At 45.6% G+C, this 25,393-nt stretch overlaps 1 protein-coding gene across 1 annotated transcript in view; it reads left to right on the top strand.

Annotated features, from left to right (window-relative positions):
* The window catches only part of fat3a (FAT atypical cadherin 3a), a 321,467-nt gene that overhangs the window by 247,993 nt on the left and 48,081 nt on the right, over positions 1-25,393 (top strand). Inside the window, exons 27-29 of the mRNA XM_047390981.1 lie at positions 14,696-15,408; positions 19,259-19,372; positions 22,189-22,248. Coding sequence (XP_047246937.1) covers positions 14,696-15,408; positions 19,259-19,372; positions 22,189-22,248 — 887 coding nt within the window. The remainder of the gene's footprint in view (positions 1-14,695; positions 15,409-19,258; positions 19,373-22,188; positions 22,249-25,393) is intronic.

Below are 25,393 nucleotides of genomic sequence, written 5' to 3'. Positions count from 1 at the left end.
AAATACCTACAAAAAATACCTCTGTAGGAACCCAATGGTATAGTCGACTTCTGGATGACCAGAGAATCGAGAAGCATGTGCCCAGTGAATCGTTTAGACTGAACATAAGAAGGCACATACAGCTGACCAGGGGGAGCTCCTCCTGGATCAGGTTCCTGATGGAGAGCCTGCAGGATCTGACTCTCCAAGTCCCAGGAGTAGGTTTGATAGTGCAGTTCTTTGGATGATGGTGGTGGAATGAAGAACTGTTGGCAGGTGGAGAGACAGATGGAACTCCAGGCTTCGATCTGGGACTCAGACTAGTCAATGTGAGGATTATGTTTCTGCAGCCAGGGGAAACCCAAAACAATAGGTGAGTTTCGTTTGTAAAAAGTTAAGAAAAATTAAAGCTGCAAGCAGCATTGAAGACCCTTGCACCACGGCACAACTTGGCCTGTGCAGCGACCGCGGGAGCCTGGCATCACCAGCTGCATGCCATCGACAATGACACTGCTTCACTTCAACACGTTGCCACTAGGTGGCACTGTGAGCAACATGTCATATGATCTTCGGTCATGCAGAGTTTTGGTCTGGCGAAAAGCATTCAAAATTTGGAGTAAATTGGACCTTCCAGATGGAAGCTGCACTCACTTGTTTGTTAGTGGGTGGGGCTAAAACAACGTCACGAATTGCCTGTGCCAACATGTTCAGCATTGATCCCTGATGATGTATACTACATTTGAAGTGGATCCGATGATCTATGAGGGAGATAGAGCACTTGAAGTGTTGTAGGGGGCGCTATTGATCCAAATTTCAATGTTATCTAATAGAGCTGTTTGGGGGCTGACAAAAATCAACCATATTCAGTTTGGAGTATATCGGACCTTCCTGATGGAAGCTACACTCATTAGTTTCTTAGTGGGCGGGGCTAAAGTGATGTCATCAATTGACTGTGTCAACATGTCCATCATTAAGTCATGATCATGTAAACTACATTTCAAGTGGATCCGATGATGTATAAGGGAGATAGAGCACTTGAAATGTCCTAGGGGGCGCTGTTGATCCAAATTCCACTGTAATCCAATAGAGGTGTTTGGGGGCTGACAAAGATCAACCATATTTATTTTGGAGTGAATCGGACTATGCATGTGTAATTTAGAGCCAAACGTATGGGCGTGGTGTGACATCAGAATTCGCCACGCCGTCATAGCCACACCCTCCAGCTAAAGCAGTCAGTACTGATGACTGTCTTAGACCATCATGTTATCCACCTGTTATTTGTTTCACATTGATTAGGTGAAGGACATCAAAAATGGACTCTCTAAAGGAAAACATGACACTTCCTGTTCTCAGGGGGCGGGGCTTCGATGATGTCAGCATCTGATCAGTGAATATTGTTCAGGCCTAGAGGCAGATCAATCTCAGAAGGTTTCAGGTCTCTGTGACTTTCCTTGTAGGAGCTATATCAATTTAGTCTTTTATGGCGAGAAGTCATATTTTGAGGCGTGGCCACGCGTACACGCTTTCATGTATCAAAAAGCTTTTGATAACTTTTGATCCCCAATGCCTTAAGAGTATACTGAGTGATTTTCAAGTCTAAGTCAAAAGCTGTAGGAGGAGTTCGCTCAGAGATGCTGGCTTGAAAGGGCAAATCCAGGGTCAAAATGGCAACTTCAATCCAAATGGTGACTTACTGTTGGGTTTGGACCAACGCTCCAAGAGACTTTTTTGTACGTCTTGACAAGTTACGTATGTGTACCAAATTTCACAATCCTCGGTCAAAGAATGGCTTGGGGCTGATTTTTTAAAAATCTTCTAGGGGTTGCTGTGGACAAATTAGGCCACGCCCACCAAATATGTCATCAGATCTCTGTTGGGGACTGGACAAGGATCAATCACATTGAATTTGGTGCAGATCAGATGATGTATGTGGAAATTAAAGCCAAACATATGGCCATGGCGTGATGTCCAACTTCGCCGCGCCACCACGGCCACACCCTTTTATAAAAAGTTACTGTGCTTCAAACGAAGTTAGACCCACTAGTTATCAGTCACCTTACACAGTTCATTGAGTGTAGACAGCCAGACAGCAAACTTTCCCAGTAAAAAAAAGTGACTTCCTGTTCTCAGGGGGCGTGGCTTTGATGATGTCAACATATACCCCGTAGGAGCGTAGGGAACCCGAAGGTCCTCCTTCATGCCAGCTTTACTGTGATTTGGCGTTTCTTTGGGAAAGTTATTGCATTTTTTCACTTTGGGCACGAACGCCATTTTTGTCGCGACAGGCACCGCAGACCTTACGGCCGCAGCTGCGAGCAGCAACATCGAAAATAGATGCAGAGAACATGGTCCACTCGTACTCTATGTCTCCAACATCCCCCAGAATCTGGTCAAAGCTCTCCCGGTGTCACTGTCGTTTCCTTTTTTATTTTTTTATTTTTCTTTCTTTTTAACCGTGTCTTGTCCGGCAGAGAAGCGCTCAGAATTGTTGTCTGAGTGCTAAGAAATTGCCGAACAGATTTAGTTTCACAAGCAGATCATCACAGCTAATGCTTTAAAGCTCTGCTTGATATTTATAAAAGAAACTTTATTATAAACTTCTTTGGGAATATTTCAATTGTTACGGACACGGAGACTAAAATGAAAAGGAAAAAAGAAGCTCGAAAAAGAGAGAGATGGGGAAAAAGGGAAAAAGGGGAGAAAAGGAGGAAAGAGTGGAGGAAAGAAAGAAGGATGAAAAGAATACAAGATTACACCCTGCTTGCTTATACACCTGCATTTTTTTTTTTTTTTTTTTTTTAACAAAATAGTACATGGTATTTATAAATGTAAAATGTACTTTGTGAGAGGTGCAGCCCCATATAGAACATCTGTGTATCTGTGAATACCTGAAGCTTAACACCTGTGAGTATGAGTGTGGATGCGCTTTTGTATACAAGGTTTCTCCACAAAAATATGTAATAGCGAGTGTGAGGACCCACAGACCTGCCACATGGTCCCTGGACGGACACTGAGGAGATCCGAGCCACAGACATCCAGAGGCCCCCCAAAGCACAGGAACTCCAGGAGAACCACCACCGGGACTACCGCAACCCCCCCAGAGAATAGCAGTGGAGAGTACCAGGAGAACCTCCCAGCAGCGACAGCGCAGAAGCCCCAGGGAGCCGCAACAACGAGCCCACAGGCCCCTCCTGCGGCTGTACACCCTCTGAGCAGATCAAGCCATGGACCCAGAGACCAAAGACCCTGGAACACACCACCCCCCAAGCAGAGGCCCGACAGAGCCCAGGGGACCAGGCCCCGGCAAGCAGCCACCGGGAGTGAACCAGCACACACCAAAGCACCCAGCCCCGGACACCGAGAACCACAAGTACCCCAGCAGGCAGAGACTCCAACCACCGGCAAGTAGTGTGGTGGGGAGGAAATAGGCCCCCCATAATATGATCTAGAAGAGGGAGCAGCCCAAGACCCAACCTGACAAAAAAAACAGGCACACACAGTCACAATCAACCACTCCCACCCTGATGCATACAGATAAAATCACTCATAAAGACAAACAACAATGGACGTCATACACTCACTCACACTCCCCATGCATACTCCCAGGTCCAGGCGCCAGTACCCCCTAGGGCAACAAGGACACCGATATCGAACACATGCCCCCGAACCCAAACGCCACGAATCCCCTCCCCCACAGGGGCACGCCCCCACAGGTGAACTCCATAGCCAAGAAGCGTATTATGCCACACCCACACAGCGCAACTCCACACACAGCCCCGCTCTAAACACCCCCCCGCACCCCGCTCCCCCACAATACAGTGCGCTGCAACTGCAAGGCAAAGGGCCTGCGCAACGCCACCCCCACCCACTGGTCTAACAGGGCAAACACCACCGAGCACCGCACCCACAACAGGACCCCTGGACCCACACCATGACAGGACAAACTCACCCACCAAGAGCTCCCCGGCCAGCGGCAGGCACACAAGGCCAGTGTCCCCCACCGTGCCCCCCTCTTTCACAAGAAACACTACATCACTGCCACTGCAACGACCGCCTAGGGAGAAACACTATCCGCCCAACCCCCCTAGACAGCGCCAGCAGCCCCAGCCCACCAGTCCACAAGAGGGATACATGCACCAGCCGACCATGGGCCAGAACCACAGAAGGAAGCAGTGGAAGAAGGCCATGGCAGCACCAGTTACCGGGTACCCCGCCATTTCCACCCCCAAACCCCGGAGGCGACCCAGCCCGCTGGCCACCCGCACCCCCGTATGGCACACCACGGCCCACCAAGCAGTCCAGCCGGCCAGCCCCTCCACCAAAACGGGGCTACATCCCAATCAACGTCGGCTAAGACTCCCCTTACCGGAGCCCGGCAACCCCCCAGCTGGCAGACCAGGCCCCAAAGCCAGGGGCCGAGATCCAAGGGATCTCAAGCGATCCCGAGAGAGCCAAAATGCCCCAGCACCAGACAATCCCCAAGACCCGACCCCCGACCCCAGCCCAGACCCGACGAGAGGGCCCACTCCCTCTCCCGGCCTCCGACCACAGATGGGAAATGTGATGGAGCTGGCAGAGGGAGGTGTCCGGGGATGGGGAGGGAAGGACTGGGAGGCAAACCGCTCTCCCAGGAAGCCAGCTTCCTGGCTAACCCCAATAGGCACCCCTGTTTGCCGAGTCCCAACAAAGGAGGGAGGCATAGGCACATCTGCCGGGCAAAAGACTAGGGACAGGTAACAGGGCCCAAGAACCAACTGAAAACCGGGACCAACATCCCCAGGTTGACCCCGCCCCACCCCGTCCCGCAGACCCTCCGCCCCACCGGCAGAATGTGCTCCTTGAAGGAAAGATCACCTGCAAAGAGATGGGACCTACCCGCCAGTTTCGGAGGCCCCTATGCCCACCGATGCACCAAAGGCCCCCGAGCCAGGTCCAGGGGCAACCGGAATGCACCCGCCCAAACCCCGGCGACATACCCGCCAGGACTCAAGACCCCCAAGGCCCAGCCAGGACCCCAGCCTGGGGGACGATACGCCCCAGGAACCCCGAGCCCCCAAGCCCACCCCAGACCCGCCCAGGAGTCACTGTCGTTTCCCACGTGGGCGTTGAAGTCTCCCAGCAGAGAGAGTCCCCGGGAGGAGCACCATCCAGCACCCCTGACAGGGTGAAGGCCGGGTACTCCGCACTACCGTTCGGCCCATAGGTCGAAAAGATAGTCAGAGACCTATCCCCAACCCGAAGGTGGAGGGATGCGACACTCTCATCCACTGGGGTAAACTCCAACACGAGACGGCTGAGCTGGGGGGCAACAAGCAAACCCACCCCAGCCCGCTGCCTCTCTCCATGGGCCACTCCAGAGTAGAAGAGAGTCCAGCCCATCTCAAGGAGATGGGTTCCAGAGCCCACGCTATGCGTGGAGGCGAGCCCAACTATTTCTAGTCGATATCTCTCGACCTCCCGCACACAAGCTCAGGCTCCTTCCCTCCCAGCGAGGTGACATTCCACGTCCCTAGAACCAGCCTAAGCAACTGGGGATCAGGTTGCCGAGGTCTCCACCTTCGTCCGCTGCCCAATCCTCTTTGCACCAGTCCCTCAAGGTTCCCCCTGCAGGTGGTTGGCTCACTGGGGGATGGCCTCACGTCTCTCGTTCAGGCTTGGCCTGGCCGGGTCCCGCAAGGAGCAACCCAGCCACCAGGGCCACCAGGGCTCCCACCCCCACTGTAAACAGTGTTTACAGTGGGGGTGGGAGGCTGCTGACCTCAACTGGGGACATTATCGGGCAGTGGAAGGAGTACTTCGAGGATCTCCTCAATCCTGCCATCACGCATTCTTTGGTGGAAACAGAAGATGGGGACTCAGGGTTGGACTCTTTCATCACCCAGGCTGAAGTCACTGAGGTGGTTAAAAAGCTCTGCAGTGGCAGCGCTTCGGGAGTAGATGAGATCCGCCCTGAGTACCTCAAGTCTCTGGATGTTGTGGGGCTGTCATGTTTGACACGCCTCTTCAACATTGCGTGGCGGTCGGGGACAGTGCCTCTGGACTGGCAGACTGGGGTGGTGGTCCCCCTTCATAAGAAGAGTTACCGGAGGGTGTTTTCCAACTACAGGGGGATCACATTCCTCAGCCTCCCTGGTAAGGCCTACGCCAGGGTATTGGAGAGGAGAGTCCGGCCGATAGTTGAACCTCGGCTTCAGGAGGAGCAGTGGTTTTCGTCCTGGCTGTGGAACACTGGACCAGCTATATTCCCACTACAGGGTACTTGAGGACTCATGGAAGTTTGCCCAACCGGTCTACATATGTTTTGTGGACCTGGAGAAAGCATTCGACTGTGTCTCTTGTGATGCCTGGTGCTCCAGGAGTATGGAGTCGGGGGGCCTTTTATTAGGGGCCATCCGGTCTCTGTACAAGCGGGACAGGAGTTTGGTTCGCGTTGCCGGCACTAAGTCGGACCTGTTCCCGGTGCATGTTGGACTCCGGCAGGGCTGCCCTTTGTCACCGGTCCTGTTCATAACTTTTATGGGCAGGATTTCTAGGTGCAGCCAAGGGCCGGAGGGGCTCTGGTTTGGGGACCAGAGCATTTCGTCTCTTCTTTTTGTAGATGACGTGGTCCTGCTGGCCCCCTCTAGCCAAGACCTACAGCATGTGCTGGGGCGGTTTGCAGCTGAGTGTGAAGCACCTGGGATGAGGATCAGCTCCTCCAAGTCCGAGGCCATGGTTCTCGACCGGAAAAGGGTGGCTTGTCCTCTTCAGGTTGGAGGGGAGTTCCTGCCTCAAGTGGAGGAGTTCAAGTATCTCGGGGTCTTGTTCACGAGTGAGGGAAGAAGGGCGCGGGAGATCGACAGATGGATTGGTGTGGCTGCCCTAGTAATGGGGGCACTGTGCCGGTCCATTGTGGTGAAGAGAGAGTTGAACCGAAAAGCGAAGCTCTCGATTTACCGGTCAGTCTACGTTCCTACCCTCACCTATGGCCATGAACTTTGGGTCATGACCGAAAGAACAAGATCCCGTATACAAGTGGCCGAAATTAGCTTCCTCTGTATGGTGGCTAGGCACTCCCTTAGAGATAGGGTGAGGAGCTCGGCCATCCGGGAGGGGCTCGGAGTAGAGCCGCTGCTCCTCCACATCGAGAGGAGCCAGTTGAGGTGGCTCGGGCATCTATACCGGATGCCCCCTGGACGTGCCCAGGGGACGGCCCAGGACACGCTGGAAGGACTTTGTCTCTCGGCTGGCCTGGGAACGCCTTGGGCTCCCCCTGGAGGAGCTGGAGGAGGTGTCTGGGGAGAGGGACGTCTGGGTGTCTCTGCTGAGTCTGCTGCCCCCGCGACCCGGTCCCGGATAAACGGAAGATGACGAGAATGAGCCATTTTCGTGCCCCGGCCACGCCCCCTAAACATTTCCGAAAACTCAAGATTTTGATAAAACAGCCAAAAATTGGCATTTGACCCAAAATGGCCGACTTCCTGTGCGTTTTAGGGCATACCCCCAAGAGACTTTTTTTCTTGGTTTGAGGTGTTCTACCTTTGTGCCAAATGTCAGATCTCTCCGACTTACTGTTCGGCCTATCTCACGTTTGGGGGCGTGGCTAAGAAGTTTGGTCACGCCCACTGACGACGACATTAAGGAACAAGAATTTCATGCGGGGGACAATTTTGGGTAAAATCGTGTGCATCTAGGCGCTTGGCAAACTCCCCAAATTGCCCCGCAAAGATGCAACGGAATAATAATAAAAAGAAATCCTACGATTCCAATAGGCTCTTGCAGCCTTCCTGCTTGGGCCTAAAAATTCATCGTGGCGGTTTCCTGAAACAACAAGATGCAGGGGAACAGTCTGGCGAGTAATAGTTTGCTTGGGGCTTCGGAGATGGGAGAGGTTAATATGTGGAGGGGAATTTTGTACTGCTTAGCAAAATCAGGGCTAATTAGGTTCTTTTCAGGTCCTGAGTCAGCTAGAGAGCAGGCAGGATAGAGATTCTGATTGAAGCTGATGAAAGTTTTTAGTTGCATGCGAAGAATTTCTTTTTGAAAGCAATCACCCGCCGGTAATTCCCTGTTTACTTGCAGGCTCTGGCTTTTGGAAATAAAATGACCAGACTGACTGAAATAAAGGCAGCAACCTGTGTTCATCCTTCACTGTCTTTCTACTGGAGTTAATTTGGTGCGTTCAATTTGCATAGGTTTTGAAGCCCTCTGCTGAGGTAGGAGGAAAGTGTTAGAGGTGGTTAACCTGGAGGAAAATAGGGTTCGATGCGTCGGGGAAGTTGATACTTCGCAGTCTTTTTCTTTCTCTCAAGCGATTGTCTATACAAACAATTAAATAAATCAAATCCTCTAAAGTCTGCACCCTAGTGGCAGAATCAGCGTGGAATTCCCCAGCTCTGAAGGGAGCATTTCAAAATGCACTCAAGGACCTGAAAGATGAGTTGGCTTATAGGGACAAACCGCAGACTTTGAGATTTGGTTTCTTTAATTGTTTGTATAGACATCTCTTGACCACAAGATCAGTGACAGAACCGTTACCTTGTCTGAGGTTCCATAGCTTCTTGGAGATTTCTTCATCACTGATCTTCATAAAAAAAGCCTTCATTAAAAGAGATTCTTACTGTTCTTGGGGTGGAGGATGATCCGAGGAAAAGTAAGACATGTCACTGAAATGAGTTTGACAGAAGTTTGTGTTGTGATGATAGTCTTTTCTTCTTGCAGTTAGATTCGAGGAACGAGGGAGGGTAGACAGGCAGGTGAGTATGAAGGCGTGATGGTGGAGGTTTCCGTGTGAATACCAGGTAAGCTGCAGCTGTGAAACTGGGAAGGAGGTTCGGGCAATGATTCCCCAGTAGAGGCCGATTTAAGGAATGAGATGGGAGATCTTCAGGAGATCTTCCAGATCAAACTTGGATCAGGAAGAAAAACACACGCAAAGAGGTGAGTCTGTTTTTCTGCTAATGAGAGCAAACGATCTGGCGTCTGTCCTAGGGTTCCAGGCCCTCTTTGAGCACCTCTTAATGAGCCTTAAGATGCTGCAGCTGCGGAGGTTGCACCTGCCAGTCACATCCTGGAAGAGTTGAAGGAGCAGAAACAACCCAAAACCTGTGCATAGGAACAGTGCTATGACAGTATCTAAAAATGACAGGGTCTTCACTAATCCCATGCAGATGGACAACCCTGACATCCTACAAAAAATATGATAAAATTTCCAGATTGGAGCAGTAAAGGAATTGAATACCTGATGGCCCCTAAGGCCGAGCAGAAATCCTTTCAGACCCGGGCAATAAACTGGGGCCTCCAGTCTGAAAGAATCTCATCTGGAATCCTGTGGACACGAAAAACATGTCAGATAAGGAGCCTGGCCATTTCAGGGGCTGAAGGGAGTTTGGAGAGGGCGACCAGGTGCCAAGCTTTAAAGAAGCGATCAATTATGGTGAATATAACAGACTTGTTATTCGAGGTAGGGAGACCAGTGAGACCTGTATAAGATACAAGTCTCAAATAACAAGTATGTTATACTCACCATAATCGAGCGCCATAATCACCATAAAAACAGGTCAACGGATGTTCAGGACGGGTTTTGCACTGTCTAGTAGTGCACAGGCAAGATACCTGAAAATTACATCCACACACTATGGTTTTGTACACCTGTTCAGATGTTCTGGTGCCAGATATGTAAAGACCTCTGAAGGTCTGAGATGTAATATTTCACCTTCCCACTCAGTTTGCTTTTTCGGCAACTTAGATGATGTCACCATGGAGACAAATTAATTTTACATGGTTTTCACTGCTTTATGTATCACTAAGAAAACAATCCTCATGAATTGGAAAAATAATAATGTTCTTTGTATTAACCAATACAGAATCCTTTTGTTGAATTAAATAAGTCTTGAGACAGCCTCTTCCTCCACATCAGATTTAACTCTCTGGGCTCCTTTGATCAGCTTCCCCTAGTGGGGGTGGGGAACCTTTGGTTTCATCCTTAGGGGCATTATTTCCGATACAGGTGAGTGTCTGGGTTTGGGGCATCTGGAGTGTCCCTGGGTTGGGGTCACTGGGGGATCCGACGTCGGGGTCTGTAGCCCCCACTGGGGTGGTGCTTTGGTGGCTCTCACGGGTGACTGCATGGTGGCTGCATGCGATGCTTTTGGTTGTCCTTCCGCCTCTCTGCCTGCTCAGACGCTTTCCTTCCACACTCCCTGCTTGCTTGCAATCTTTTAATCTTAACATTTTATCTCATAGCCAAAATTACGGAAAAGTTGGACTAAAACTATTTCATACCAGGGATTCCCAAAGATTATAATTTTTTTTTTTTTTTTTTTTTCAAAAGGGTTTCAAATCAAACCCGAAAGAAGGACAAGTCGACACAAGCTAATCAGCACATGATGCCTTCCTTCACCACAGTGGACTTTGACAAACTTTTACAGAAACTGGCTTAGAAATTAAAAGTGAACGTTGAGGTTAATATTGGGTACAGCAATTATTCAACTCTGCCTGTGATCCCAACCAGTGACAGCCAGCTCAACGACTCAGTCAGCAAACAAAACGCCAAGAATAAACCCGCTGGCAGCCCCCTGGCATGTTTTAAGCACAAGGCCAAAAAATTCAAGGAAGGTGACTCACTGGAAGATCTCAGCAATTAAATAAATCAGAATGGCCAGAATTACAGATAAATGACCGTGTTTCCCCAGGGAAAAAGAGACTTAGACAGCGAGCTGTTTTCATAAGTGATAGGAATGAGCCAGCTGAAAATTATGGAATTCCCCTCCAAAACAGATTTGCCCTACTACAGAATGAAAACCAGGAAAATTGTCCATATTCTAAGAACAATAAAAGCTATGAGAACAATCTTCATTCTAAACAGACTTCTCCTAAGCTGAGAGAGAAACAAAAAGGTCTTCCTGCCAAATTCCACAGGAGAAGTGGACCTCCCCCTGTTATACCCCCTCCCCCCAAACCCCATCCCAGGGAGGAACCCCGTCCAGGGATGGACCCAGGCCTGGGGTCGGGACCTCTTCTCTGCCGTACTGGACGTCACATGCCTCATTGGAATAGTCCTCGATGAAGGTGTGAACCGCTCTTTGTGTGACCCTTCCCCCAGAGCCTGTTTGCCATGGGAGACCCTACCAGGGGCATTTAATCCCTGGACAACTTAGCCTCTAGGATCAGTCATGCACTCAAACACCTCCACCACGTTAAGGTGGCGGTTTACTCATTGAAAGGTTTTCTGATCTATCCAATTTATTCAATTATATCTAAACACTTTATAATAGACACATTTTCCACCATATTTATAATATGCAAACCCATTTATAAATTAGAATTTTACCTCCATGACTAAGTGAAACACATATATATTAATTCCACACAAACAGATGTTTTCAAGCCCTTGTTTTTGTTAATAATGATCTTCCTCTTACAGGTAATGAAAACATTCAAGCCTCCTAGACATTCAAGATTAGAATATTAGATCAGACCAAAAAACATAATTTTTTTAATTTAGAAACGTGTGCCTAATGAAAACTATGTTTAATACCTGCTTAAAGCTTTTTATTTTCAAATGTAGTTTACTGCTTTAATTTGGGCAAGAAACTGCCATGACGACCGTCGTTTCTTTACATTACATTAACTTGAATGGGACAACCAGTTTTATTTACCAAATAGATCTACACACTGCTTATAAACTGTGGAAATCACTGTGCTATGACTCTCACATTGGCTTTTATTAAACTAAGGACCCTAGTTTTGCACAGCTGGCGGTGTTATTATCTACTGCTTTTTGATTTAAAATTCCCTTTTTTTTTTTGTCAGGTAAGATGTGCTTTTTTCCTTTCCTGTTAAGTTGAACTGAAAGTAGCATGCCAGGGTTCTACCAGAGCCATATACTGGCTTAGTTACTGAGTGAGGTATACTGTAAAATGTTATCAGGCTTGCTAGCAGTCGACCCCATGTGATAGGCCGCTTTCAGGCACATGCTGCACATGAACACTCGCTATATAGTGATCATGGCTGTATGAGAGTGCAAAACCCAAGATTATTCTGTCCCAGTCACTGACTTTACACCAGCCCTTATGGTCCAAAAACCCATCCAGACCACCAGAAATTCTCCTGGTTCTCTTGATTATCCCCTCTGGGCTTGGTAGTTGTTGAAATGAACCTATTACGGATCAGAAACAAGCGGACCCAAGATTCGGCCAGACACAGTTCTGAAAATTTAAAAGGTTTATTCAGCCACAGGAAAACGTCACTCAGGTAAAACTCCACACAGCTTATGGGAATCACTGGGGCAGAAAGAGGGATTAATGACTTGTAGTTTCTCCAGATATTGCAAGCATCAGAAAAGTAACTAACCTGCTTTTGTCTTGGGTAGAACTTGAAACCCAGAGGGGAAACCTTGGTGGGTGGCAGGCAGTGATCTCCACAGAGCAGGTAAGAGAGACAGGTGACTTTAGGCTGAATAATCAAAGGGCTAGGCTGGCTTAATAATCTGGGGACAGAAACAGGGTCAATGATCTGAACAAGAGACGTCAGGCAAGGAGCAGGCTGAGGCATAAACCAGATGCGGGAAACAGGGTCGAAAACCAACATCCAAACAGTCCGACGGGGAGCAGGCAGAGAGGCAAAAATCCAAGAGGCAAGGCAAGGTCAAGAACAATGATCAGACAGTAAGGAACGCTGGATATCTACTCATACAATGGCTTTCAAAAATCTGGCACCGTCTGCTTGTCAGAGTCAGTATATATCAGGGAAGACACAGGTGCTTGGCATTCCACAGATTGCACTACACTGCAGCAGCCACCAGGTGCAGCTAATCTGCTGATTGCAGCCAGGGAGACAGGGTAGAGCAGACGTGCCAGGATCATAACAGAACCTGTGCTTGTGGTTGTAAGTCCCCATCAGAACCGGACCATTCATTGGCGCCAATGCCAGTGAGATGATTCTGTCTCAAATGTCCAAAAACTATGTTCTAAAATGTAGATGTAAAAAACATTTGAAATAAGCCTGTGAAGTTTACATTTCTACAGGTCCTTCACAAAATATTAGCATATTGTGATAAAGTTCATTATTTTCCATAATGTCATGATGAAAATTTAACATTCATATATTTTAGATTCATTGCACACTAACTGAAATATTTCAGGTCTTTTATTGTCTTAATACGGATGATTTTGGCACACAGCTCATGAAAACCCAAAATTCCTATCTCACAAAATTAGCATATTTCATCCGACCAATAAAAGAAAAGTGTTTTTAATACAAAAAACATCAACCGTCAAATAATCATGTACAGTTATGCACTCAATACTTGATCGGGAATCCTTTTGCAGAAATGACTGCTTCAATGCGGCGTGGCATGGAGGCAATCAGCCTGTGGCACTGCTGAGGTCTTATGGAGGCCCAGGATGCTTCGATAGCGGCCTTTAGCTCATCCAGAGTGTTGTGTCTTGAGTCTCTCAACGTTCTCTTCACAATATCTCACAGATTCTCTATGGGGTTCAGGTCAGGAGAGTTGGCAGGCCAATTGAGCACAGTGATACCATGGTCAGTAAACCATTTACCAGTGGTTTTGGCACTGTGAGCAGGTGCCAGGTCGTGCTGAAAAATGAAATCTTCATCTCCATAAAGCTTTTCAGCAGATGGAAGCATGCAGTGCTCCAAAATCTCCTGATAGCTAGCTGCATTGACCCTGCCCTTGATAAAACACAGTGGACCAACACCAGCAGCTGACACGGCACCCCAGACCATCACTGACTGTGGGTACTTGACACTGGACTTCTGGCATTTTGGCATTTCCTTCTCCCCAGTCTTCCTCCAGACTCTGGCACCTTGATTTCTGAATGACATGCAGAATTTGCTTTCATCCGAAAAAAGTACTTTGGACCACTGAGCAACAGTCCAGTGCTGCTTCTCTGTAGCCCAGGTCAGGCGCTTCTGCCGCTGTTTCTGGTTCAAAAGTGGCTTGACCTGGGGAATGCGGCACCTGTAGCCCATTTCCTGCACACGCCTGTGCACGGTGGCTCTGGATGTTTCTACTCCAGACTCAGTCCACTGCTTCCGCAGGTCCCCCAAGGTCTGGAATCGGCCCTTCTCCACAATCTTCCTCAGGGTCCGGTCACCTCTTCTCGTTGTGCAGCATTTTCTGATACACTTTTTCCTTCCCACAGACTTCCCACTGAGGTGCCTTGATACAGCACTCTGGGAACAGCCTATTCGTTCAGAAATTTCTTTCTGTGTCTTACCCTCTTGCTTGAGGGTGTCAATAGTGGCCTTCTGGACAGCAGTCAGCAGGCTGGGAGTTTTAAAGGCCTCAGGAATCTTTTGCAGGTGTTTAGAGTTAACTCGTTGATTCAGATGATTAGGTTCATAGCTCGTTTAGAGACCCTTTTAATGATATGCTAATTTTGTGAGATAGGAATTTTGGGTTTTCATGAGCTGTATGCCAAAATCATCCGTATTAAGACAATAAAAGACCTGAAATATTTCAGTTAGTGTGCCATGAATCTAAAATATATGAATGTTAAATTTTCATCATATTATGGAAAATAATGAACTTGATCACAATATGCTAATATTTTGAGAAGGACCTGTACAATTCATATCCTGAGTTTAAGGTTGCAGGACGGCAGAATCTATCCTCCTAAAAATAATTTGTCAAATTGGTTTTATATGAATCAATGTTGGAACTTCTAAATAGAATAACAACACATCTCTTCTAATTTTATTCATCTTGCAGGTGTGAGGACGATGTGAATGAATGTGACCGAAACAATCCTGAGGGTGAATGTGAGAATGGAGGAACCTGCATCAACACTCCTGGCTCCTTCTACTGTAACTGCATTCCTGGCTTTGTGGGCCAGCGCTGCACTTTAAGACCTGTCGTTGTCCCAGACATGCATGCTGGGCATGCTGTGGTTGGCAAGGAGGAGCTGATTGGCATTAGTGGAGTGCTTTTTGTCATTATCATCCTTATTGTCCTCTTTATTGCTTTCCGAAAGAAAGTTTTTAACAAAAGCTACTCAAGGAACAATCTATCTCTGGTCCAGGACCCAGCCACTGCAGCACTTCTCAACAAGGCCAGTTGTGTTCCCTTAAAGACTTTACACAGCACACCTGGAGACCACCAACACCTGTACTCAGAGTCAGGTATACAGCCTACCTTGGTGGGAGTAGTTGGTGTAATTGGACCTCCACAGGTCCCTGTGAGACCCATGGCATATACACCTTGTTTCCAAGGAGACCCACTCATGAAATTAGAAAAGCTGTCGGAGAAACATACTGGGGAGCATACAGAGATGAGCACCTTTCTCCCAGAATCACCAAGCATCCTTTCTGGAACCATCAGGAGAGGGGTGGTGGTGTGCAGCGTGGCCCCCAACCCACTACCAGCCTCACCTTGTCGCTCAGACTGTGATTCCATACGCAAGAGCCCTTTGGCCATTGATGAGGGTGAGTTTTTTTGCTTAGTAAGGAGCTAGTTAAATACTGTGTGCATCAGATTATTTAAGCTTCTGTATCTTTAGTGGTGGTATTGTGTTGCATATAAATCGCAGTTGGTTATTTAACACTATAGATGTCAGGCGATTGTTTTTATTTTAAAATGGACTGAGGACTCTCCTTGGGTGCTTCAGCCACGTCATTTGAGAAGGACTGTAACAGGCACCCTTTTAAACAGCTTTGTTCTCATTTGAACACATCTCAGTAACCCCTGAATTACATTCAACTTCTATTTAAACTTTCAAAGAAAAAAACATTAATCAGCAATAAACCTGCCAGTACACACTCAGTATACATCAACTCTGACTTCTTACAAAATTTACAAAAGCTTTAAAATATTTTACTCTCTGAGACATTAATATTCACAACAAAATGCCAAATGCATGCATTGGCATTTTTTCACACACTCCTTTTCAGCTCTGCACACATTTTTCTCTGGGACTGAGATAAGAGCCACTCCAATATATTAATTTGTTGTCCTTAAGCCACTTTGTAATTAATTTGGTAGTATCCAAGTTAGTTTAGAGTCGTTTGGTGGTATGTGACTGGCTAACCAAGTTTCAGAAAAATGGTGGCAGAGCTAAAAATTTGTGTCTGAAAAATATGGTCTTTAAACCAGACCTAGTTTCACAAGTTCTGACAGGAGGAATGGGATGCAATTTCAACAAGCTGTTGTAAGACGCTTGTGGAAAGAATCCCAAAAAGTTTGACCCAAGTCATACAGTTTAAAAAGCAATTCTACCAAATGCTGGGGAAAGGGATGGAAACATCTGAATTTGAAGCAAGTAGTAAGAAAATCTCTAAAACAAAGTCTGGCATTTAGCAAGTAGAAAATATTTTGGTAACCAGACACTGAAATCCACTTGGACAGGTGCACGAACAGACTGATCAGCAGGGGATACATCCTGCAGTTCTTGTCACACCCCCACTATTCAGAGGGATTGTGGAAACAGTTCTGACATGTCCAAAGCAGAGCTCTGCTGTCCAGTCAGAACTGCAAGAGCTCCTGAAAAAAAAGTAGTTTCTAGGGTTCCTCACGAAGAGGAAGTTTAAAAAAAAAAAAAAGAGTGGAATGAGACCCATACTCGATCTGTTTCTGTTCAACAAATAGATCATGGAGAGACAATTCAACATGCTGACGATCAGGGAGGTGCTGGAGAATGTTCACCAGAATAACTAATTTACCTGCAAATATCAGTATTTCTCCATATCAATACAACCATTTGGTTACTCTTCTGCCACACACTCATTGTCCAAATGCATGGAGATGGCATTGCAGCCACTTTGCCACTTTGGGATGAAAATACTTTGGGATGAAAATCCTTTTTTACCTGGTTGATGTGCTTTCACTGGCTCAGCCCAGAGAGGAAGCAGCTGTGCAGATGAGGGGGCAGGCGGCACATATGTTAAATGTTGGTTTCTACATAAACTGGGAAAAAAGCTCTGTGGCTCTGGAGGTGGAATTAATCTCAGCCACAATGAGAGCTTGACTTTCACAGCCAGGACCCAACGTCATATTAAACCTCACATCATTGTGACAGCTGTGTCAGTTATGCAGTTGCTGGGGATGATCAGCATTTCAAATGGTTGTTCTGCTGGATCTACTTGATATTAGACGCCTTCAAACATTGTTTACCCGCCTGTATATAGACCCTGTGCATTTGTGCATTTGCATTATCACTCTATTTGTCCTTCAGTGGGACCCCATCTGGCCCAATGGGGAATTCCTCATATTCTGTCAGAAGGAGTTCCCCTGAGCAGACTTGTGTCACACATCTCAGTGTTCATAGAAGCGTCTCTATCAGGGTGGGGAGGGACCTGTCTGTCTCAGGTGGTTAGAGGACAGTGGCCGGGTCGCATCTCTCTCCACATAAATTCAAATTCAATTCAATTCAAAGATACTTTATTGATCCCCGAGGGGAAATTAGAATTCCAGTACAACCCATTCAAACATACATCATGACACAAGACAAGGGGGGGACGAGTCACCGAGGCTTTGCTGCCCACTCACAGGCGCTGCCCTTGCTAGATGAGAAAAGAGGCCACATTAGGTAAGTAGAGGGAAAAAAATCATATTTCACACTTTATCCTTAGCAGGATACAGTTTGAGATTGCAAAAAACCTCAGCACAAAGAAGCAACAAGTTTACAAAACATCATGCCGGGAACGGTGAAGGTGGTGTGAGGGGGTGCATATGTTTATCTTGAGCATGTGTGTGTGTGCAAGTGATTGTGTGCAAGTAAGTCCATGAAGCACTGTCCCAGAGGCCATTGTCCTTGATGTTTCGTAGGAATGTTCATCAACTGGCCACAAAGTTCTGAGCAGGTCCACAGATGTCCTCAGGGAAGGGAGGGGGCAGAGAGAGCAGAGCGTCATGTTTACATAACTTCCAGGAGAGGTTGAAGATAGTCAGCCATCAAGGCCGTGCAGGGGAGCCAGATTCAGAAAAACAATAATTATTTGGGTTAGGCTGACTCTTAATTTTCTGTCAGCCTTGAGAGTCTCGCTGGTGCTTCTCAAAGGCGAATCCAAACAGCCAAATTCCTGGTCTTTCGCCAGATCTGAACGAACAACTTTCTCCAAGATTTATCCCATTTCATCCCTGAGTCCAGGAACCGCAACCTGCCTGCGATCCTGTGTAAGGATCACATCCAGTCTGCGATTCAGCTCACGTAACATCTCAGTCTGAGTGTTGATCGCCCTGAAGATCCCATCACACATGCCAGGCAGCCTCACAATTGCCAGAACAGCTGCTGACATTCTCCGAATTTCTCGATATGCCAGGTAACTGCTGACTCCAAAAAGCAGAAATCCTGATATCAAACATCCAATTATATACATATCTTCCACATCCTCGACTGACATTATCGATCAATCCTCCACTTCTGCCAGGAGTCCATTGTGTATCCAGAGAAAAACGTCCAGTCCGGACAAGTTGGGCTCTCCTTCACCCTGTCTTCTCGAGAAAATTTGATCAATTGCATTGAGACACCAGCTGACCAAATCCATAACTCAGAATTTGGAAGATATGCAAAAAGAGGCTCCAAAAAGAAGACAAGACACAGAGCTGAAGCAGGGCAGATATGGGAGGGGTGAGACAAAGAAAAAGCGTCCTCCTCCACCGAGAGCAGAAAGAAAAGATGGCTGGGGCTCCTCATAGTGTGAAAACTGATGCAGCATTTTGCTCTTCAGCTCAGTTGTTAAGCATCACCAGGCAGCTGCTGTGCTGGGCATGCACAAATTTGCTCTCCACTAGAGCAGTTTACATCCCCGGCGTCCTGAACAGAGAAGCGGACATCCTATCATCAAAACAGGGATTGGAGCCTCAGAGCTGGAGCAGATTAAGACGAGCAGCAGTGAATCTGTGAAATAAAGAAGATCTTTCAGTGCTTCTCTGCGGGTGAGGGATAAACCTACTAGCAATAGCCTTAAAGGGCTGCAGCATGTTGAGAACATTACTATCTCTGCCTCTTATCACCTGGACATAAAAGATGAAAAACATCCCAGACTTTTCTCTCTTTTGCAGCTGGAATGAAACTCACAATGTCAAAACGTTTTAGACTCCATCTGTGACACAACCTGGTGATATGATGTAATAGTAAAACTTCACCAAGGAATTAAGTGCTATTATAATGTTAAACCTAAAGGCTGCCACATCATATTGAACAATACCAGCTTCCCACAATCTGCACCTCATTCATTACTAGTGTATCAAATCAGGCACAAGGTAAAGTAAGTAGGTAGCAGTAAGCAATGCTGTACCACCTGGAAATAGTATTCACATATTGATCTCTTCTTGCAGAGAAAGTGGTCAACATGGCAGAGAGGGACACATGTTTTTCAGGTAGCAACAAAGGCAATAACTCAGAAGCCCAGTCCCTGAGTTCATTCCAGTGTGACTCCTGTGAGGATAATGGTAAGACACACTATACCATTACAGAAGTTGAGTTCTTCATAGCAGTCTTGTGGCTTTTTTGAAAACTTCATTTGCTTGTTCTTCATTTGGTTAAAACAATTCAATCCTCTATTTGAAAAATGTACTCATCACAGCCAACATTTGCATCAACATTCATTTAAGTTAGCTTCCAACTTGTGATTTTTTCACAGAAGTCAAGATAATACAAATGAATGAAAACTCAAACATAGGATTTCAGTGATTTGTTACCTTTTATTTAAAGGACATTGTTAACTGCTATCTTCCAAACCATTCTGTTTTATGCAAACTGAAAATTTGTTAATATCTTCATATTGCAGTGGCTTTCTACAGAGCCGAACTCTCTTTAATTATCCTTAGGGTTCAGTTCCATACATTTATATTTACTGTATGTTCATATATTTCTTTCAGTTTCCCTATTAGAATTGACTGGAAAGTTGATTATGTGGTTAGGCTCAGTGAAATAAACTCCAGTTTATTTCTTTGCAATGTTTAGACATTGAAACGGACCATCTGGGAAGTAAAACAACTCGATTAAGCTTAGAAAGGTGCATCTTAATGGCTTGCAGGTGAAAGAATTCCTGGTATTATTAAATAAATCTGAAAGCCATGTATGTCTGATAGCTTTAGTGAGAATAGGCTGGCCCTGCACTTTCACAGAGTCTTATACTGCAAGCCTCTGAGAGATATAGGTTTTATACATACATATAAACATATAGGGGTTGGACAATGAAACTGAAGCACCTTTCATTTTAGTGTGGGAGGTTTCATGGCTAAATTGGACCAGCCTGGTAGCCAGTCTTCATTGATTGCACATTGCACCAGTAAGAGCAGAGTGTGAAGGTTCAATTAGCAGGGTAAGAGCACAGTTTTGCTCAAAATATTGAAATGCACACAACATTATGGATGACATACCAGAGTTCAAAAGAGGACAAATTGTTGGCGCACGTCTTGCTGGCGCATCTGTGACCAAGACAGCAAGTCTTTGTGATGTATCAAGAGCCACGGTATCCAGGATAATGTCAGCATACCACCAAGAAGAACGAACCACATCCAACAGGATTAACTGTGGACGCAAGAGGAAGCTGTCTGAAAGGGATGTTCGGGTGCTAACCTGGATTGTATCCAAAAAACATAAAGCCACGGCTGCCCAAATCACGGCAGAATTAAATGTGCACCTCAACTCTCCTGTTTCCACCAGAACTGTCCGTCGGGAGCTCCACAGGGTCAATATACACGGCCGGGCTGCTATAGCCAAACCTTTGGTCACTCATGCCAATGCCAAACGTTGGTGTCAATGGTGCAAGGAGCGTAAATCTTGGGCTGTGGACAATGTGGAACATGTATTGTTCTCTGATGAGTCCACCTTTACCGTTTTCTCCACATCCGGGAGAGTTACGGTGTGGAGAAGCCCCAAAGAAGCGTACCACCCAGACTGTTGCATGCCCAGAGTGAAGCATGGGGGTGGATCAGTGACGGTTTGGGCTGCCATATCATGGCATTCCCTTGGCCCAATACTTGTGCTAGATGGGCGTGTCACTGCCAAGAACTACCGAACCATTCTTGAGGACCATGTGCATCCAATGGTTCAAACATTGTATCCTGAAGGTGGTGCCGTGTATCAAGATGACAATGCAACAATACACACAGCAAGACTGGTGAAAGATTGGTTTGATGAACATGAAAGTGAAGTTGAACATCTCCCATGGCCTGCACAGTCACCAGATCTAAATATTATTCAGCCACTTTGGGGTGTTTTGGAGGAGCGAGTCAGGAAACGTTTTCCTCCACCAGTATCACTTAGTGACCTGGCCACTATCCTGCAAGAAGAATGGCTTAAAATCCCTCATATATATATATATATATATATATATATATATATATATATCCTGTCCAGGGTCTACTCTGCCTCTCGCCCATAGACTGCTGGAGATAGGCACCAGCTCCCCTGCAACCCACTATGGAATAAGCGGTAGAAAATGACTGACTGACTGACTGACTGACTATATATATATGTATATATATAAAACACAGCTACCACAAATTCCAGAATGTCATATTTAAACAAAAGATGAACCCAAAGTCGAAAAGTGTATGAAAATAGGTAAACCCAAGAATTTTAAATGCACATAAAATATCTCAAATCCGAAAGTTTAAAGGGACGTTACTTTCTTTCTACTGACTGCATCCTTTCATGCCCATGTAAATATCATTGCATATCTGTTTATTTATCTTTGTGGTTCAGTATTTCTAATGAATTATTGAGAAGGATACTATATAATTCATTAGACTTTAAATTTTTTTAACATTAATTTTATTTTCCCCAACATTTCATTGTACTTGTAATTCCCCTTTTGGATGAGTTGTGTCCTATGACATATGATCGAATATGAGCCCTGATCAAACCAAAATAATTATGTGCAACATCCTGTTGGTGGCTGTTTTTCATTTGTTACATATTCTCTATCCCTATTCCATACAGTAGACTGCAGTAGAATACACCTTAAAATATGCCATACATAATCTGCTGCACCCTGCTCTCACAAGGTATATGTGTTGCTTATCTTGCATTGTAATTGTTTATAGATGTAAATATCATTTATGTGCATTCCCTCAAAAAACAAAATGGAGGAAAAGATTAAGGCTCAGATAATGCTGCTCACAATGTGTTTTTTTTATCAGTGCAGTTATCAGTATGAGTGTCAGCCCCCCCCCATCAACACCATGCTGAGATTTGTTTCTCTATGAATGTCTATTATTTTAAGAAAAATTATCTGCTCCTTGTTTCCCCCTTCAAGCCTCCATTGTGACTGTCATTCGACTGGTCAACGATGCAGTTGACACAATCGAAAGTGAAGGTATCATGTCTTATGTTTTTTGGGTTTCTTTTGGGTTTTAGGGCACGGGTGTCAAACTCCAAGAGGACCAGTGTCCTGCAACTTATAAATGTGTCCCTGGTCCAATCAAATGGTTGAATCAACTACTCAGCATGTCATGTCCTGCTAATGACCTAGAGCAGAGACACATTTAAAAGGTGCAGGACTTAAGGACTGGAGTTTGACACCCCGACTTTAGGGACTCTGTACAACTCTTCTCTGTTTTGGAATATGCTTCCTGGCCTTTAAACAAAATATGATTATTATTGCAGCAGCATAATCTCACACTGGAAAATAATGGAAAAATCCAATTTTTAATTCACCTACATTTATTCAATTGGGTAAAATCCGATGTAAACAAATAATTGCTTTTATTAAAATTACCAGTAGCATAATTGCTGATAACCTGATGAAGTATTTTAAATTATTATTATTTGAATTTATACTTTCCTTTTTCACCTAATCAGAGTTTTCAGGAATTTCTAATTAGCTGTCTATGACCTTCTTTCCATTGGGTATAGATATGACCCAACATACAGCCCCATTAGCAAGCCAGCATTTGATAAAATACATCAAACAAAACCATATCTCAAATTAACATCTAATCTGTCATTTAAATAAGGTACATTACTTACTGTTGCCTTGCAGCAAGAAGGTCCTGGGTTCGATTCCCGGCCTGGGGTCTTTCTGCATGGAGTTTGCATGTTCTCCCCGTGCATGCGTGGGTTCTCACCGGGTACTCTGGCTTCCTCCCACAGTCCAAAGACATGCCTGTTAGGTTAATTGGTCACTCTAAATTGACCTTAGGTGTATGAATGAGTGTGTGCATGGTTGTTTGTGTGTTGCCCTGCGATGGACTGGCGATCTGTCCAGGGTGTACCCTGCCTCTCGCCCATAGACTGCTGGAGATAGGCACCAGCTCCCCCGCGACCCACTATGGAATAAGCGGTAGAAAATGACTGACTGACTGACTGACATTACTTACTGATATAAAAAAAACATAAAGGCCTCTAAAACCGATTAAATACAAAGTAAAAGAGCCATTCCACAATTCAGATTCTGAGTACATTTATTTAATTATATTATTAATTTGTACTTTTAAACAATTATTCAAACTGAAAAAGTGCATTCCTTAAAAATATAGAAACTAAAATAAAGCACCACTGACAATTTTAGACTTGTCTGTGTAAAAAAAAAAAAAAAGTGCATTCTTTAAATTACACTGTATTCCCAAATTATGGGAATTATTCTCCCATTTTATCTAGTTCTGGATGGATCAGAGGAAGATTTGTTTTCAGAAAAAGCAGCATCTCTGCCTTCTCACATGCCAGTCTGTTTATTTCCTTTGTCATTACATGTTCAGCAGCAGAAAACAAGCGCTCATTTTCAACACTAGTGCACCGCGCAAAAAGATATTTCCTAGCAAGTCCGGCCAGGCACGAAGAGGAAATTGTTGCTTCTCCAATACTTGAGTGGACAACAGCTCACATGAATCGTTGGCTCCGACAAATATGACTGCATCTAATAGTTAATGATGCACAGCAGAAAAATATAATTTAATTATGATTTTGTTTAGGCCATTAACATAAGTTATAATTTGTGTCTTTAAAAAACCTTAAATAAGTTAATATATACTCTTATGTCTGCTTCCACTCTGCTGTTTCTGTGGTGATCTGCAGCCTCTGTGTTTTCTCCCAGAATTTCCTCAAACATTCCAATCAGTGAGTACGAGTTATTCCTGTGTGCCCTGCTCCTCTTTTCTGGTTGCAGTTCTGGCCGGGAGTTGCCATCTGTGGCACTATTATTCTCAAGCAACTTTTCTCGCAGCATACCTGTTTCCTGCTGCTTTGATGCAAGGGTGAATGAAGTACCTGCTTTTAACAGGGTTTTCTTTGGTGTTTTCACTTCCTGGTCTGTTCGAACACTTTTGCTTAAGGACACTTAAGCACACTTGCTGATGTTTCTCGTCAGCTGTTCACGTGGATTGAGGATGGTCAGCATGTTTTCCACCAGGGTCTATTGGCGGCCGTTGAGTGTTGCAGGCAAATCGTATTCAACTGCATATGCTGCAATGGCTTGCTTCTGTGCCACTAGACTCTTTAGCATGTAAAACGTGCAGTTCCATCGTGTTGCTGTGTCTTGTTGGAGTCATGCTTGTGGCATTTGCAGCTGTACTTGCTACTTGAGAGTGCCCAAAATGTCCAACAATTCTGTTCCTGATGGCAACACAGTCAGACACAGCTCTCTGACTTAAAACAGCCTTGTTGATGGCAAGTTGTAAAAAGTGGGCCATGCAACCCAGGCTTGCAACACCGTACTCATCCATTCTCACTAAAGCTAAATTATGTGTATTATCTCACAAGAGAACATGCACAATCTCCCACTTAATATTCCACCGATGTAGCATAGCTTCAAAAGCTTGTTGAATCAATGTCCCTGTGTGCGAGCCGGCTAGCTAGAGTGCAACACTGCCCCGTATAGTTTAAAGTCTATCCAACCACTGCGCAGTCACTCATCATGCTTACAGGGCTGATATCACAAGTCCATATATTGATGGTGACACTTATGTCATTTACTTTGCTGTCAATCAACATGTGAATGCATTAGGTGATCACATTATACTAAGCTTGAAAACACGCGTCAGAAAAGTAGTGGCGGCTGAAAAAAAAAAAAGGGCGGCGGGTCTGAAAGCTGTGGACCCCCACAGGGCAGTAGGACCATAGGGTACTTAGTAAAGTACTGAAAGCCTGTTGTTGAGGAAAAATGTTTTCTCCTAAAGAAAGAGAATGATGATAATCATGCAGTCAGCTTTATTAATTTAGCCTTATAAGGAGACAGGTTTCCAGCATCAGACGTGTTACTGAGTTGAGCCGAAACCATTCTGAGCAGACAAAGGGGAACTACCTCCTTATATCAGAATTGTAAACACCAGTGGGGGATGCTGGTCTTACAAGGAGGGGAGGCTCAATTTCAAGATCGCTGATTTGCTGATTTTGCTGTCAATCAAAAAGGGATTCAACCTCAGACAGATCATCCAATCATCATGCAGAAGCTGAGCGTCCGAGCCAGCCGAGGCCAGCCCACTGCCCCATAGACCCCCAGAGACGCTGAGCGTTCAATGGGCGGG

The sequence above is a fragment of the Girardinichthys multiradiatus genome, chromosome 18 (assembly GCF_021462225.1).
Source record: "Girardinichthys multiradiatus isolate DD_20200921_A chromosome 18, DD_fGirMul_XY1, whole genome shotgun sequence".
Lineage (NCBI taxonomy): Eukaryota > Metazoa > Chordata > Actinopteri > Cyprinodontiformes > Goodeidae > Girardinichthys > Girardinichthys multiradiatus.
The sequence above is the reverse complement of the archived record's forward strand: the minus strand, read 5'-3'. Positions and strand labels throughout refer to the sequence as shown.